The sequence below is a fragment of the Anoplopoma fimbria genome, chromosome 2, assembly GCF_027596085.1.
Source record: "Anoplopoma fimbria isolate UVic2021 breed Golden Eagle Sablefish chromosome 2, Afim_UVic_2022, whole genome shotgun sequence".
Classification (NCBI taxonomy): Eukaryota; Metazoa; Chordata; class Actinopteri; order Perciformes; family Anoplopomatidae; genus Anoplopoma; species Anoplopoma fimbria.
The window spans coordinates 15,410,919-15,429,332 of NC_072450.1; the positions used below are offsets into that span (position 1 = coordinate 15,410,919).

The window sequence follows — 18,414 nt, forward strand, 5'->3', positions numbered from 1 at the left end:
CACTATTTAACATTAACTTAATAGCCTTTTAAAAAATATTTTTTTTAAAAAGCATTTTTTTATGTTTTACTCCATTTATATTAGGAATTGATAACTTTTAAAATTAAACTTCAATGAGGTTGTCAGAGGTTATTTTCTTGCTTTATTTAACATATTTTACTATATTCAATTACTGTATAAACTCTGAATGTGTAGTATCTTTCTGATGATTTTGATGATATGCATTTTTATTCGTAAAAACTAATAAATTAGACAGTCTTTGTGAACTACACTTATTTTTTTTTTAACATGTATTTTATCCTGTTCAAACAAAACAGTTTTGTAGAGGACCAGAGTCTTTATTTTGTGTTGGATGATCTCCATAGACAGATAAATTACTGATCATGATAGCCTATTAGACTTAGGCTTCACGGTGGTGTAGTGGTTAGCACTGTCGCCTCACAGCAAGAGGGGCCTGGGTTCAATTCCCGGGCTGGACAACCTTCTGTGTGGAGTTTGCATGTTCTCCCCGTGTCTGCGTGGGTTCTCTCCGGGTTCTCCGGCTTCCTCCCACAGTCCAAAGACAGCTTAGGTGCATTGAAGACTCTAAATTGCCCGTAGGTGTGAATGTGAGTCTGAATGGTTGTTTGTCTCTATATGTCAGCCCTGCGACAGACTGGCGACCTGTCCAGGGTGTACCCTGCCTTCGCCCATTGACAGCTGAGATCGGCTCCAGCACCCTGCGACCCTTAACTGGATAAGCAGGTTACGGAAAATGGATGGATGAAATTATTAATATATTTTTTTTATTGTTAAATCTCTTTTATTGTTTACATTTACCAGGTAGAAAAATAAACACAAGAGGGAGAAGCCTTGTTTTCACATTTGGGCCTGAGATTTTCTCAAACATGTTCCTGTCAACTGATAACATCTATTTTAAAATTCAAAGGCTGAGTGCATGCCTCATTTTGTGAACTCTCAACAAAAGTAGGGGATATTTCTCACAGTCTCAACACTTGACTGTCAGCCTAATATGACGTGCTTAAAGTGTATGAAAATATCCTCATCAAATGCACATCCATAACCTCAAAACAAACACTACCTACCATGTATGTTTTCCTTTTTTCAGTGAGTCAAAGCGGTCTTGCTGGTGATGTATGTCCAGATCCTGGAGTTCCAGAAAATGGCAAGAGGATGGGCTCAACCTTCCAGTAAGTTCCCCTTTATTCCAGACCTAACTGCTGTCAGTCACTCCAAATGAATGTTGATCATATTAAGTAAAATCAAGTGTATTCAAAAAAAGTTTTTCCTACAGTGGATTACATTTGGAAAGCTGGTTCAAAAATAATTTGCATGACATGGGAGAAGAGGAATGTTTGCTCTATGAATGTTCATTTTGTGCTTGGTTTATGTTGTGCTGATTTCATTATAAAAGTCAGAACAGCTTGCTTCTTGTCAAGATAATGTATCGGAAGGATCGGAAGAACTCCTAATGGACTGATATTTTTGACCGATCAACTGTTGATTAAAAATATTGAGCCTTGCTGGGAGCTGAACAGAGTTTACTGGAAAAACACAACAAAATTGACTAAAGTAGAGTTGGTCCCCCTCCCACCCTGCTGTGACTTTACAAAAAACTTGTCTTTGCAACATATATGATAGACAATGGGTGCAGTAGGGGACTTTCACAGCCCAACTCTTAGACTGGATGGGAGACAAGAGAGATGCTAAAGCTTGTAAAGCTTGGTTTAGATCTTCAGATACCACGTTGTGTTGAGTTGTCTCCTCTCTCTCCTTTAATCATGGACATCCTTTAACTCCCCCACTGAGAGTAAATGCCGCTCTGCCCCTCTTCTGGCTCCAGAAATGGTCAAATAAGCATGAAACTTTCTTCCCAAAGTTCTCCATCATTTTCCTGGAGACTGAAGTGTTTTGTGGTTCATGTATCATCATGAATAATTTCTGTCTGTTGGGGACCTGTTGTTACAGCTCAGGCTTTTTAGATGTGAAGCAGCTTGTTTTACTGGCTTGTAACAAACCTGACAAAACTCACATATTCACATTCGCAGTTTTTTAGATCCTACTGAAGGGGTGTTTAGTGCTCGTCAGACCAGCTCCACATCCGCCAACCTGTTTCACTTATAGGAAAGCAAATTATTAGCTGCTACAGTTTTTGACCTGCAGATAGCGATATACAAAAACACACACACAAAAAAGACATAAAGGTAGTTGCTCTGAACCAACAGCAGGTTTTAGAACACTTTTACCTGTAACTGTTGGTCCAGATCTGCAGGTCTGACCCTAGCCATCATAGGTTTAGTCTGTTTAGCGTTGTTCTTCAGGTGTCCTTGTTTAGCCATTTTTTGTCATCTTCAGTTGCTCTTCTCTACAGAGGCAAACTTTTATCCATACGTATTCACCAATGTACTTTACTAATTACCCTCCAGTTTTATAAGGGTCCTTACTCATATAGGGGGTGTACACAGAGAATGTGAAGGAATGTTTTGGAAGTAGGATCTTGGTTAATAGACAATGACTAGGTGGTAATATGGACCTTTAAATTATTCACTCCTTTGTGTCTGCCATCTTATCTGTAGAAGGGTAGACACGTAATTTAATTTAAATCAGGAGTGAGCAATTATACAATGAACACTACGACTCATCCTCTTAGCACCAGTGGCAGCTAAATTGCTCTTAAGTTTCTTGTGCGACTATGAGGGTATCAAGAAGGGCATCCCATTTTTACCTTTTTCCGTAACTATTTTCAGTCCCAAAAACTTTTAAACGATAATCATCTTTTAATCTCCGGCTCCTGGTGATCTTCTTTACCATTAGCAACTTTGACTGCACAAACTCTGTAGGACTATTAGCGGAGTCGTCTGAGTTAGTGAAAGGTCATTACCTCTGTGTGTGTGTGTGTGTGTGTGTGTGTGTGTGTGTGTGTGTGTGTGTGTGTGTGTGTGTGTGTGTGTGTGTGTGTGTGTGTGTGTGTGTGTGTGTGTGTGTGTGTGTGTGTGTGTGAGTGTGTTTGTGTGTAAGTGTGCATGCATGTGGGCATGGATGTGTTTGGTGTGTTACAGGTTTGTATCTAATCATCATTAAACACTGAGATGCAGGAGCTGGAACAGAATTGTGGTGTGATGAAGTAAAACGGGAGAAATGGAGAGCGAAAAAACCTGCAGAGAAAAACCAAAAGAGTTTTCATTGTGCGAGTGGAAACTCGAGAAGGCTGCCACTTAGTGTGTCACCGCAGTTTTGATTCAAAGACAACCACATACACAGCTGTGATAAAAGTTTCAGTTATTTTCAAAGGAATAGCATAACAACAAAGTTTGCTTTCATGTAATTGTAAATTTCACAGTTAGCGGCTGGATAGGAGGTATTTTCAGTGTCATCCGCAGCGCTGAGGTAGCAGAAGCTGTAAAGTGAATGACCCAACTCTCCATGACAAAGGCACAGACAGAGAGATTTGGCCAGGCAGTACGACTCTACAGTGTTTAACAACAGGGTGGAGCCACTGAACAACCAGAACTCTATGTAGCGAATGTTTGGCCAGGTGGTAGACTGCGGTGTGTATCAGCGGGGAGGAGACATTAAGCTTTAAAAACAAGATACCATGCAGACATCCACTCAAATGGCTGAGCGTCCCTCTCACGTGTTAGACAGCGGGGTGTTGGAGGGAATGAGAAAACAAGAGTGATAAGAACAAATGATGAGAGAGGAGGCGAGAGGAGTGGAGGAAAGAAAAGAGAAGACGACCAAGAAAAGCAGACAACAAGAAAAAGGCATCACTGAAAAAAGATAAAGGGTCTTACAGAAAGAGAGGAATTATAGGTTCTAATTGGACAATCTGTAGGAACGGTTGGCTTCTAAAAGCCACTGTCTCATTAATATCATGGCCATCATTCATACATTATTTCTGCAATTATCTAGCTTTCCAGTTCTATTAAGATATAACCAGCAATGTAGAAGGTCCCCACATTACCACAACATCACCTTCATGTAGTAGTGAGCACTAGATTCAACGTTGCTGTTATTACTTTAATGACAAGTGTTGTTTCTGTTGTGCCCCCTTAAATAGAATTGGATCCAGCGTCCAGTTCAGTTGTGATGACAGCTATGTACTACAAGGATCTAAAAGTATCACCTGTCAACGAGTCACTGACACACTGGCTGCCTGGAGTGACCACAGACCCATCTGCAGAAGTAAGTTTCACCTGTCATTCCCTATGAAACCTGTTATGACTTGTTAGGTGTCCATGCATTAGTTATTTTATACTATGAATTCATGTCTACTGACAGAAAAAGAAAAAGTCTGCTGCTTGGTATAAAGGTTAATCAAGTCTATTTTTGCTTGAAATGTACTGCACTGATTTGGCTGCTTTAATAATTCCATTTTGCTCCAATAATAACAACTGCATCACACATCAATGAAATAAGACAAATACCAGATGTGCATACGTGTTCATATTGCATTGAAACTTCCTCAGCATTCTTTCAATACTAGTATGTCATAATATTTACTTAAGTATTCAATATCATAGTAGAAAGTTAACTGTATTTTAGTTTTCCATGGACATCTAAAGACTATATTTACATAGTACATTCGCACACACTTGCACCTTGCCGAAATTAAGAACGGGAAAGTCATTTTCTTGTGCCAGAGCAAGAAGAAAGGTGACAGAAAAAGTTGAGTCACATAAATAACAACTTTCAAATGGGCATATTGCTTACTGCTTACTCCTAACAACCGCTACCTCAGCTTGTGTGCACTGAAAATGACAAAACATTGATGCCTGCACAATCCAGATACGCAGTCCTAAAGCATTAAATATAAAATTGTTGTCAGACAGACTATATTATCTGTATAGATGGAATCTTTATATGGGTATGTTATTTTACTGGTATTTGTAAATGCAGAGACTCTAAATGTTTACTATCACTTAAAACATAATGAATATTAACAATGGGATTTACATTTATTTGTTTGTTGTGTTCAAACCATGATACTCTTTCTGACTGACTGGTTGAGTGACTAAATAAATAACTGTTTGAGTGGCAGAGCAATGATGCAGGGGCTCTCACTGCCCACATGTTTACTGACAATACCCTGTAGGGTTTATTGCCCCACAATGAAAAGGCAGACGGATAGCATACACACCCAAGTTTGTGTGCACACAACACACACTTATATTGACAGCAAGTATCCAAAGGACAATGTCACACACACATCATAGCTGCAGCAATATTTGCCGTGAGCTGTGTGTGTTTGACAGACAGGAAGTCCCAGTGCTCAGACACACACTATAGGGTCCCTGTCACATTGTATTATAGTGTAAGTGTGTGTGTCCGTGTGTGTGTGTCTGCCTGTTTTGTGTCTGTGACTGCAGGAATCTGACTTCATGATATGAGACAGAAGGGATGAAGACTGCAGTGAGACAGGGAGCAGTGCAAGCAAGCAAACTTTAGGTGGAAGGATAATTATACCGTTGAGATTTCATGCAATAATTATACTTTCTTTTTAGTCAGATGACCTTGAACCAAAGATTGTTTTTTTGGTGCAATACAGTTTTTTTTCTGAAATTAAAGAAGAATCACAGTTCCATATAAGAATAGTAAAGATGTAGGGAACTAACAGGTTACAGACTAAACAGATTCAACTAGAACTAACCTAGAAAAAGTTTGATGGACAAAACATCTACTGTAGTATTATCCCATGTGAACTGGGCATCAATTCAGACAGAGGTAGATAAATTTCGCTCAGTATCGATACATTATACAAAAACCCTCAATAAAATTGTAGCTGCAGAAAATTTGTATGATATTAACAACAATTAGTTTTTCTCACTTTCAAAACTACCAAAAGGTTACATTTTAGGGGGAAATCTGAATTAAAAAGGTGAATTTTCAGTATGACACAACATTGCACAATAAAGTGACAGCGGGAAACTGTACATTCACAATAATATGTTCAACAGGGATTTATGTTTTGATATGCTTCATATTTTGCTGTAATTATGGGGAGGAATAAACACAAAGAGCAAAAAAGAGAGCAAGGAAGAGAAACTGAAAGACAAAAGGAAGAGAGGCGGTTACAGGCAAACAAACAGGCAGGCAGAGGTTAAATATTCCTGGTGTATTGTAATATCTGATGTGATCACTCTCCTGGGATTCAAACCCATGAGCTTCTCTCATTCTCTACTGAGACTCTAATGTTAATTAGAAGCTGGTCGCTGGGATGAATCGCCATGAATGTGTTTCTGTGTCCGTGTGCATGTGTATGCGTGTACCTGTGTGTATCACAGTGTGTTTCAGCTCTCTTTTCTAATTAACAGGCAGATCAGTCATCTGAGGTCCTCCTCTCTCTCCCTCTCTCTCTTGGTATTTTCAGTGCCACTGAATCTTTCTTGCCTCTTGCCCTTCCTCCTTCAATTTCTTTTCTTTCCCTTTCACAGATTATTATCTTTCACCCTCTTTATTCTCTCTCCGTCTCTTTTTCTAACCTCTCCCCCTCAAGTCTCTCCAATTTGTCTCTCACCTTGTCTGTTGTGTGTTTGCAAACTCCCACCCTTCTCTCTCTAACTTTCACCTTTACTATTATTCTGTAATATTTTTACGTAATTTCTTGTCTTGAATGCTATTGCCTCTATGGCATTGCCCTCCCCTCCCTCTAATGACAGTGATTGCCTCCAGCTAAGTAATTATTATAGCTAAAGGGCAAATATATATGGCCAGATAAAACTTGCTCTGCAATGGTGACAGTGCTTTACCAAAACTGACTGAAAATGTCAAGTAAACCATTTAATATTGCTGTAATAGAGAGAGAATGAGAGAGCGGTTTTAAGGGTAATTTTGACACAATACGCTTTTTGGGGCCAAATTTGTCTTTAAGCAAATAACACATTGGGTGACTCTATGAGGTACTGAAGGGAAAAAAATATTACTTGGAGTATCGCACAGGACAAAATCAATGTGGATTAAATAGAGCATTCGGAAGGATATTATGAAAAATGCTTTTCATAATGGAGATCTGCAGGCTCTTTGGAAGCAAAGGCACTGCAAGTTTAAACAGCAGAGTTTGGGGCAAATGCTTTTATAATACCCATTTTACCTGGAACATTTCTAAAAATAAATATCAGTTTTTCTAAAGTGACATATCCTAACCACTGTTGGATGATTTGCATTACAATTTAAGACAGACATACTATACTTTGACCTCAAACTATAAATAAAGTAATTTTGGTGATCCCAGCCCCTATGATCAGCCTTTGCCATTGAAACAGCTTCAGGCTTCCCTCGATTGTCGTAATAAAAATATTTAGTAATGTTATTGTAGCCTCAAGTTTTTTGAGGTAACTATGATATTTGACTTCATCCTTGTTTGTTGTTTTTGAATATACCGTTCATTATTTTTGGGGTGACTGTGACCATACAGATTTATAACATCTTGAGGAAAGAGTGGGTTTCAGTGTGAGAAAGCCCTTGGCTTTGTTTAACCCAAAAATGCATGTGGATGTAGGGAAAACGGATGAGAGAAAACATCTTCGGTCACAACCCAAAGTAGTTTTTTTTCTCCATTGCACAGGGCTGTATGTTTTATACTTATATATTTAGTTATGCATCATTATATTTGTATCCAATATAAAAAAATTCTGAAAGGCAGCTCTCCTGTAAACTGTAGATTTATGGAGCTAATGATATGCACTTTTTTGGTAATTGGATCCACTTTCTAGAATACATTATTTTCCTTTCCTCAATCTGCAGCATGAATATACAGCATGTGTTTCTTTTATGTTTACATCGTCAGAATATTGCAACCGCTCTTTTGGTAAATAGAAAGTTACATTTTTTGAACAGCCTTTGTGTTGTTTTTGTAGTTCTGTTGTTTATCACTTTCAATCATGATGTAATAATACATTTGGCAGAGCTACTGCATGTTCTGATTCACCTCATTGACCCTACTATTATTACCCAAGTTTTGTGTGTACAACATTTATCAGGTAAAGCATTCACCTTCACTTTCAGTGTTTTTGACAATGAAGTAAAAATTGTAATTTGTATCGCTATCATAAGGGAGAGGGATGATTAACACAGTAATGGACCGTAATGAAAAAGAAAAAACATTTGATAATGAAGACGCACTTGATAAATGGTATTAGCCCACTCCTAAAGAGAAGTGATTCACTTTAATTGACTGATGTGAATGACCAATGAAAGGCTTCCAACCGTGTTTTACTGATGATCTGTAAACAGATTAGTAAAGTTGAAGAAAACTGTGATCAGACGAAGTATCCAAGTGGCTAAGGAGAAGTAGAATGAGTAAGTAATCAGTTTAATCTCACTAGCAATCAGTGTTTGTGGAAAACACCTGTGAAATACCGGTGAAAGGAAGATTTTAAAGGGGACTGTGAATGATTTGATTGCAGGGATTTTTTAAAGTTTTTGATTTACTAAGGGTTTCATGGATCATATAAAATATGTCCCCCAGTTTCATTTATATTGAACCCTAATTCCTCTGTCGCTGCCACACCTTCTATCTGTTGTTTCTGTTTTTAAGGTAAGAGGACATTTGCAATCTGAGAGCATAACTTTGATTACCCCATAAATCTTTTTTAAAACTCTGTCGCTCTGTCTCTCTCTTGTGCTTTCCTCCTCTGTAGCTCGTACCTGTGGCAGCAATCTAAGGGGGCCCAAAGGGGTCATAACTTCTCCTAACTACCCTGTTCAATATGAGAACAACGCACACTGTGTGTGGGTCATCACTGCAATGGACTCTGGGAAGGTGAGCTCATATTCATTATCCACACCATCCCCCCACCCCCTTTATTTCACCAGGCATTTCGATTCCAAATATGCAAGAGGAAAATAAACCTTCGACACCTACCTACATCATATTATACCGTCTAATGCAGTGATCTTAACGTGGTTTTGAGAAAATTCACTTTTTGCATAGGTAGGCATTGTTCGGCCAAGAGTTCTACGTTTGTTTTTTTATGCCATGTGTTAACCACTGCTTTAATTTCATTGCTTGTCATTGAAGATGGCTAAGTAGATAACATAGTGATGAGGAGAGTGACAGAAGAGGCAAAAAACAGAGCATGAACTGCTCTAAAATCTTGTAAGACAGACTTTAAACTACGACACAATTTCCACAAAAATTCTCTTTTGTGGTTCGGTGTTGAGAAAGTTGAAGGGCTGTTGTTTTAGACTTCTTCTTGTTTTTCTTCTTGATGACTGAATTCAGCTCATATCGCTGAGTTCATGGTCACCACACCTCCCCAATTTTGTGAAGGCAACTTTGTTGTTGAGTCATTGTTGTATAGAAATGAATAATTCATATACCTGCAGTGCAAAATCTCAGGTATCTCTATCTGCATAATCGTTTCTGGTATTATTTCTCTTCATGTGTCATCGTATACCCTGTCTTCACTGTCTTCTCCCCTTTCCCGGCTCCTGTACCCTCAGCTCTCCACTCTTTCCTTCAGCTTGCCTCTCATTTTCTGCTAACATCTCTGTTCTTTATTCTCTACCTCTCTCTCCTTACCTCTCTCCCTCATCTACTCTACTCTGCTCTCTCATCTACTTCCTCCCCATATCATCTCTTTTCCTCCTTTCACTTTGATTTGACTAAAATTTTAAGTTTGAAGATGGTGAGAGTAGAGAGAGGGAAGAGCAAAATGGTATCAAGATGGTACTGAGCTCAATGGAAACTACAGAGAAGAAGAGAGAGGGAAAGTATAGAGAAGAAAAACTGGGCTAAATGTTCAGCTAGCAACTTCACTATGCAAAAGTGAGCACCAGGAAGAAATAAAAGTAAAAAAAGACTGAATGTCCAAGCAGGTACTTGACATGTGGCATTGAAGTTGTCTCTAAAGGTGGATGTAAATGGTGTCTAGTCTCCTCTGAGCCTCTGATGGAGTAGGATGGAGAAATGGTGAGATACAATTGAGTAAAGAATGAAAAAAGGGGGAGAGAGAAATTGACTTTTGGTTCTGATAGAGAGACATGACAACATAAAGCTAATGTATGACAAAGTTTCACCCAAGTGTTACTGCATGCCTGAGTAGATCTCATTCACGTATCCATGAGACTCTAATGTCTTTTATTTTGACAGAACTTTGCAGCCCCTGTCACCTGTCCTTATTTAAGGGTTTTACCGTCAAAAGTTTCATCTTGACACATGTGCCACTTGGTATTGGTGATTGTGCTTGGTGTCAGAAGACAGGTGACAAGTCACCATTGTGTCATGTGTGTGTGTGTGTGTGTGTGTGTGTGTGTGTGTGTGTGTGTGTGTGTGTGTGTGTGTGTGTGTGTGTGTGTGTGTGTGTGTGTGTGTGTGTGTGTGTGTGTGTGTGTGTGTGTCTATGTCTGTGTCTGTTTCTTGAGATTTAAAATAGAATCCAATACAATAGAGTCTAATAGATTCAAGTAGACTTAGCTTAAGATGGATGGAATGTCTTTCATCTGTTGTGTGTACTGCCTGGGTGTGCGTGTGTGTGTGCGTGTATACTTGCTCGCTTGCTTGAGGTTTGAGAGCACTTTAAGAATATGCTATAATGACAGATTATCAGCTACTACAGCTGCTGGCATTTGCAGAATGTCACTATCTACATACACAGAGGGAGAGACAAGGACAGAGGCAAACAACAGGATAAAGAAAGTAATAGACTAGTCTGGAGTAGAATAGAAAATAATAGAATAGATTCTAAATTAATGACACAGTAATGATAAATGATATAGTCAAATCTGTCTACTATACTGAGACATCAGTGCACTGTATACAATATATACTCATGTGCTGAATAATTGTTAAGCTTTTCTAGTTTCCCCCTCTTGAAAAAAAATTGAATGCATAATGTAGATTCATCCTTATTCCATGATTTAGTGAAATGATTCCAGCATGGCATGATGCTACACATGTGTGCTCCTAATCTGCATGTTCTTGATCAGGCTGATGCTGGACGGTTTATTGTATTTGCGCGTTGGGTTAACTCACACTACACATTCCAATCTGCCTTTCTGCAATATGCAATTCTACTATGAACTCAAAATAATAATAAAATGATAATAATACTAAGGATGGATGTGGATGTGAATGGCTAGAAGATGGAGACAGTCTTTTTGAGAGTGATACCGATGTTGGAATATATACAATGTAAGAAAAAAGGCAAATATACATTGAAGTTTTTTTTAGGCAAATGCTGAAGTTCCTTGTTGCCACTGATAGAGTTCAATCAGGTGGCATTTAGTGGAATAACAAGTGCAGTGACTTGTGTAAAGGACTAGTGCACTCAAAGAACAGCAACTACATGGCAGCTTTCTCTCTTTACTAAGAAGATGACAACCAAGAACATCGACATGCACAGTACTATTTATAATTATTGAAAATGAATGATGGAATGTAAATGAAAATGTAATGTAGGCTACAGCCTATTACATAGTCAGAGTTCACCACTTTATCATCCATTAAATAAATGTAATTCCGGTAAACGTTGAATTAATTGACAACACAGAATAAAACTTTATTGTGTTAACTTATTGGTATTTTCCCCACTCAGACTCAGGCTCTTCTTTTAAAAAATGTGCACAGTCCGCATACATATGCATTAATATAAATATCCCTAGACAGTAGAGATATTTCTGAATTTTAAAATGACTATTATTATTTGCGAGTCTCCTTAGCATTACTTGCTAGTTCTTTATTTTTTATCAGCAATTATCTTCTGGTGCAGACACCTTACGTAAGGCCCCTCTACTTGGTTTGGTTAACCTCCTTTACAAGCACATCTTCCTTAATTTAAAGACATATGTACGCTTTCTGTCACATCGATCTTTAACCATGATTAATTGATTGATTTTTGTATTCAAGGAATGAGACAAATTATAAAACTCATCACTGAGAATCTTAAGTGTATGTTCCAGATAAATAAAAATATGTTTTCATGTGGTTTTTGTGGCGGATTAGAGAGAAAGCGCAGTGAGATTCAGGCAGCGAACATGATATTTAAACAGAGTAAATGAATTAAGATGAATAACAGTTATATTTCTATACCTTTCTTTTTTCTTAATTTCCATCTCAGGCTCTTTGTCTCCTCTCCTCCCCTTCTTTATTGCCTCTCTCCCTCGCTCAGCTTCTGACTGACTATTATTCCAGATGACTTCTTTCATCAATAACATGTTATACAAAATTGAGACAGAGACAAATGTTTTTATTGCAGTGTGGGTGCCTTTTTGTTCCTTCTTTGTGTAGGTTTACACAAGTTTCAATAGCCGATAAGTAATGCTGGGCACTTGTGTGTCTGTTGTCATTCTGTTAAGTTCTGAATAAAAGCAGACCAATCAATATGGTTTGTAATGGTCTGACAGCCTGTCAGAAAAAGCCGCGAGTGTGCTTCTATTTGTGTGTATGCCTGTGTTATTATTTTGTTAGTTTGCGAACAGGCACCTGGTTGTGTGTTATTTTATGAATATCGACTGTGTGTTTTCTGTCTGCCAACTTAATTGCTAACTGCCAGAGGTTGTGAAAAATATGTTGTTGGGTAAACTGTCAACTCCAGGTAGAAGTGAGGAAAATTTGTTTGCACAAAAGAAAAAAGGACTTAGCAGTGTGTTTATGTCTATATGTGTGTGTTTCTGAATGCGTCAGTCATTTGATTCATCAGTATGAAACAGATAATTATTTTGTTCAAGTCTGAACCATGCCTGACTGCTCACACACATCCACCCTTAAACGCATCGTCACACACGGCCATTAGGCCTCTAATCATTACTGTCTTTTTCCTAATGAATTCATATTAGTGTGCGTTGGTGTGTGCGCGTGTGTTATTATGGTATTGGATGTTGGGTCATTTTCATGCATGCATCATCATCATCACTTTAGTTTTGGCAGGACATATTCTATGACATTCTATCAGATTCTGTTAAATTTGACTTGATACAGAAATTGAGGCAAGAATTGTTGAAGTCCAGTCTCATTCTACAACAGTTTATTGTTTCACTACATGACTGCACAATTGCTCAGGATGAAGACATTAATACCCAATATCCATTGCATTATCATAATGGTATGGGTGTTAAAACCACTCTGTTTATGGTTTATTAAAACGTCTGTCTCCTTTTACAGGGCAACAAGTACAAGCAGTAAGATTGTAATTTATGTTGTAAATACTGTAAACCATCAATTTTGCCAGATTATTGTCCATCTTGTTTGGAAGTAAAATTACATCAGCAATGTTGCTAATTATCCCTCATTGGCCAGAATAACAAATTTATAAAGCAAGTTAAGTTAGGTCATTATGCAAACGGTTATCGGTCATAATTGTAACTTTCATACATTTTTCTCTTCCAAATTCGTTGATTTACTGTGGGGTTTATTAACTAACAATGTGGTACTGAATTTTGTCCGCTAGTTGGACCTATTTTCCTATTTTTCCTTTTTTGGAGATTAAGCAATTTCTTTAGAGAGCACATTATTATTCTTACAGAGAGAATTGATGGCCCAAGCTACAAATAATTCATATATTTCTTTCAATGTTCTAAGACTAACTTGTCACCCAAATGTGTCCCTTGAATTGCTAATTGTTACTTAGTGGTTCTAAGCCTAAATCTGGCTACTACCGTCTGCATATTTGATCTTATACTGTATATTTCGGTGTAGAGGTAAGACATCATTGCTGCAACAGTGAGATGCAGTTTAACTTGTATGAATCACTACAAATTGTACATCATACAGGCCATAGGTCAGTGAGGATGTTGATCCCATAGACTGAGAAAAATCAGTAAAGTGCATAGTAAATAACGATCAGTGTCCATAGTAATCGAAAGACAGTCCCCAGTAGCTGCCTCATTCGCACATTATCTGAATTCAAGGCTTTTTGCTACTCTAGCCTTTGACTGTAATTTGGCAGTCTGACTGACCATAATTCATTGTATTAGCTCTTTCTTTTACTCTCATTCCTGAACATTGCACTTCTCTACCAAAAGAGGCTGTCCATGGTGATGCATGAACATCCCAAGGTCACACTTTTTTAGGTTTGTGCACTGGCCTCATTAATTAAAGTTTATTTTATTGTGGTAATGTAAAACATTATTGAATAAAGCATCTGCTAAAATGTCAAAATAAATTTCTCAACCAACAGTCTTCTGTTGTAGTTTTCTGCTGTATCAACAGTTTATTATGCAGTTTCCACAGAGCTTTCACACAGCTGTTGCTCAAACATTGTATGCAGTTTATTTTCCTAAACCGTCCAGCCAACAGGTCAACGGCACTCAAAGGTGCTATAACAACTCAACAAGGGAGTTATTTTACCAGACAGCAGCCGTTTGCTTTCTTACCACTTAGAACAGAGGTCACCCCGGGGCAGGACTGCAACACATAAACATGGCATATCTGGCTACTTTGAGGGTATAGCCAACAGGTTAGCTCCTCTATTTTTAAATTGACTGGTACTTTATTTGTCCCACATTGACTCTCACTTGTCAGAGCATGTAACAACTACCAAGCTAAAAAAAACTGTGACATATAAACCCAAGATGCAGAAATCACCACAAATGCTGCACTCTCTCCTGTGTAACGAAACCATTTTATAAGAGTGCAGATGTTATGACAGGTTTACACACATCACCTTTGAGGAAATGAATCTCTTGTGGCCAGCTCTCAAGGAATTCAATCTTTCCTCCTTGCTTTCTTTTTCCTCATGCAGTCGAAAGACATGCAGGTCAGGTAGGCTGTTAATGGGTGATTGCCTATCTATGTCAGCCATCATGATTGCCGGGCCATCTGTCTAGGTCGTTCTCTGCCCTCCGGTCAGTGCGTAGTGGGACCCGAGACCCTAAACAAACTGTAAAGAAAAGCAATGAATGGATGCTGAAGGCCTTTACACACAGAGAGCAGAACACCTTACAATAGACCATGGGAACAACCCACATAACAATAAGTCTAACAGACAAAACTCTTGAAACATTGTATCACTTAAGACATAACGGGTTGAGTTAATTAGTTGACCCTACAGCTTAACTAGTATACTCTGGCCTAGTGTACTGCATTGGAGTTGGACCTCTGTGCACATTCAGCTGCAGCAGTTACCTCTGTGTGCTGGTTAACTTTATTGCAAAGGCTATTCACTGCTGAACAAGATGAATTGTTTGGATTAGAATCCAAAAATAGTGACTTGGGATGCATACTGTTGTTATGTTTGTCCCTTGTTGCCCAGCTGCACGGTGTGTATGCATCGTAAAAATTCACTGTAGATGCAAAATTAAGTACACAGTAAAGATGATTTAAAACCCTCTCTTGAGTTGCTATGAGCAAAAAAGATGCTTCTAAAATTCAAATTAGATTGTCAATGAAATGCTCCCTACGAAATGAAGTCTAGAAAAAAATAATGATACTAAGAGTTATCTGATTAATCATTTATTACAGGCAGTTTATTTATTTTTTGTAACTGATTACATTTTTTTAAATAACTCTCCAGTCATGACGGATGTGCTGTGGAAGGTGTCCTCATACAGGGTTTTAGGTTATTCTCTACTTGTTATTTTGGCTGAAAGACCAAAAGTAATCTATTGGAAAAAATGCCCCGAACTGCCATCGAGGCAACTCACCAATGATTCAACATAGCTGCACAATTTCAGCTAGGGCCTTTCGTACACTCTGCTTTCAGGACACCTGTTCCCTGTATGTACTACTTCTGACAAGGGGTCACCTCAGTACATAGTTTAAACCTTTTCTCTACCGTTTATTCTGTCACAGGGTAGGAGAAACGCATTTAAGCTTCAGTGGACACAACACTAATGTAAAAAAAACTCTTCACTTAAGCCTAAATCCTATCGGGCCTCTGGCAGAATAGAGTTTGTCAACCCTGAACCCACCCCTGATATGACCCTCTGTAACAATGAAGATGTGATATTATAAGGGCTGCTCATAAGTATGACACAATCAACGTGGACAGGAAGTGACAATAATGAACAAAACAAGAATTTAATCTGAGGAAGAACATGAATTTGCTTTACTTGTCAGTATAGTGTTGTCAGTATTAAGCCATCTAAGTCTGTTGTGTGCAGTTTACTGATGTTACGTGTTATAAGTTCTGGGTACTTTACTATTTAAATTATCTTACCTCTGATGTCAGTTGGGATTGCGATTTTTACGAATTATTGTATTATTCATTTTGATTTAACTTCTGTCATGCGTGTGTGCCTGTGTGTTTAGTTGTATTCTCCCTGCATAAGCACATTCTGGATCGCTTCCAACTTCTGATTCAAGTAAGTCAGTTTGTAAGTGTGCTATTTTGTTAAGAAATAAGAAGCTTAGTAAATGCCTCAACTTTATTAGAGATACAATTAGTTTTGCAATAATTGCTGCATTTACACTGGGTCAGTTGAGAGGCAGATCAAATACAGAATGAAAATATTGATTGTTTTTTGATCTGTTAGAAATCATTGTGTGATGTGAGGAAAAAAGCCTGTTTGTTGTAGTTTTGTTGGGAACGATAGTAATAAGGAGGCTGGCGTTACTGCCAGCGAGATTGAAATTAAACCTATACCCATGTGTACTACTCTTGGAAGGGGTCACCCCAGCTTATTCTATAGTTGAAATGGTTGACTGAATGTAATTCATTAGATGTGCTCAGCGTGTTGACTTTTTAGAGGGTACCAAATCAAATCTTAACCTAGGGCTGCACAACAGCATAGTAAGTATGGTAGGAAGGCGTCCCTATGACCAGAGGTCCCTAGAGAAAATAACCCTGCAGAAAAGCATCTGGCATGCTGAAGAGCCCTTGAGGATGGATAGATAGATAGATAGATAGATAGATAGATAGATAGATAGATAGATAGATAGATAGATAGATAGATAGATAGATAGATAGATAGATAGATAGATAGATAGATAGATAGATAGATAGATAGATAGATAGATAGATAGATAGATAGATAGATAGATAGATAGATAGATAGATAGATAGATAGGTATGTATGTATGTATGTTTTTGGATTTATGTGATATTCCTCCTCACTGTTTGTGGTCAGCAGTGACTCAGCGTTGCTGCGGCCTGAGTTCAGCGAGGGAATTTAAGGAGTTTTCCAACCAATTATGGCTGCGTGTTCTCTTGCCCCACTCTGACGTAAGGTCATAATGGCGAGGGCAGGAATCGAGAACAGCAGACATTGTATTGTTTTTCAGTTTCAAGGTCATTTCTGGATAGGCATGCAAGCCATTTTTGTTCTGCTTGAGATATCTGTATGGGTACAGTATGCACGTCCTGTAATGTTTATAAGCGTCTGTTGACTGACATTGACAAGCAAAAGTACGTGTCAGATTGTTTGACTTGAGTGGCACACTCATATCCCCTGTGTATTTAGGATCAGAGTAGTGGAAAGATTGCTATCAGTTTCTCCCCGGCTGTGATCGTGCCCTGAGGAGACCCTTAAATTCATGGCACTACAACGTTACTGGCTGACTGAGTGAAGGTATTTCACTGTAGGTTTGGATTGCTCTTAACAATGTTTAAATGGCCTATTGAGCTGCTCTTAGCTGCTCAGCTGCTTACTAATGACCTCGAAGTGATACCGCTTCAACAATCCCTTCAAAGAGCATCAACCTTTAAACAGAAACACTGCTTTTTCCTGTACGGTCCAAATTTGAACACTAGAAACTCTCACGTGAATTACTAGTGAGAGAACTAAATTATGGGATGGGATCAAAAGAAAATATACAGAGCTGTACTGCAGTCATCAAACTGAAGGCAACTGTTGTGCTTACTGTCAACAAGGTTTGTTTCAGTTAAATATTTGCAAAGAGATAGATTACACTTTGTTACCTTTTCTCTTTCTGTCATGGTTGCTTCCTTCCTTTCTATCTTATTTTCTATCTTTGTTTTAGAAAATAAAGAAGCTAGTCTAATGTAGTTTGGGGTTGCAGGCTGCTTTTAACGTCTTTCTAAATGTGCCCATTTGGATCTATTGAACAGCACTGAGCTTCTTGCTAATGACCTTAGTGTGATAACGCTTTAGTTCCTTCCTTTAAGTCTCTGCATTGACTGTCTAGACACACACGTACACAAACATATGAATTTAGACGGAAATATATAGGCACTGAAACGAAGCCAAACTGTTCTCCCACATACGGTGAAACAGGCATGCCTAAACATCATTCTGCTTCACCTGTTCAGACAGACATATCTGAGAAAACCACCTCCCATACGCACATACTCACAGGCGCATGCACAGATAGTCTATATCTGACTGTGTTCCGCTTCACTCCTTTTCTTTATGACCACAAGCTGCTGCTGCAGTACAATCTTAAAAACAACCTTCACTTCTCCGACACAAACACACATACTGCACGCAACAACAACACCTGATCTTGTACTGGTAATCATAAATAGTCTTACTTTTTACTGTTAAGATTTTGAAATGTATTGTTTTTATGATTGA

The 18,414-nt window shown here is 38.3% G+C and overlaps 1 protein-coding gene across 1 annotated transcript in view; it reads left to right on the forward strand.

The window, feature by feature from the left end:
- The window catches only part of LOC129105835 (CUB and sushi domain-containing protein 1-like), a 357,039-nt gene that overhangs the window by 206,535 nt on the left and 132,090 nt on the right, over positions 1-18,414 (forward strand). The window contains exons 8-11 of the mRNA XM_054617046.1: positions 1,109-1,190; positions 3,356-3,358; positions 4,061-4,185; positions 8,640-8,761. Of these exons, the coding sequence (XP_054473021.1) occupies positions 1,109-1,190; positions 3,356-3,358; positions 4,061-4,185; positions 8,640-8,761 (332 nt within the window). The remainder of the gene's footprint in view (positions 1-1,108; positions 1,191-3,355; positions 3,359-4,060; positions 4,186-8,639; positions 8,762-18,414) is intronic.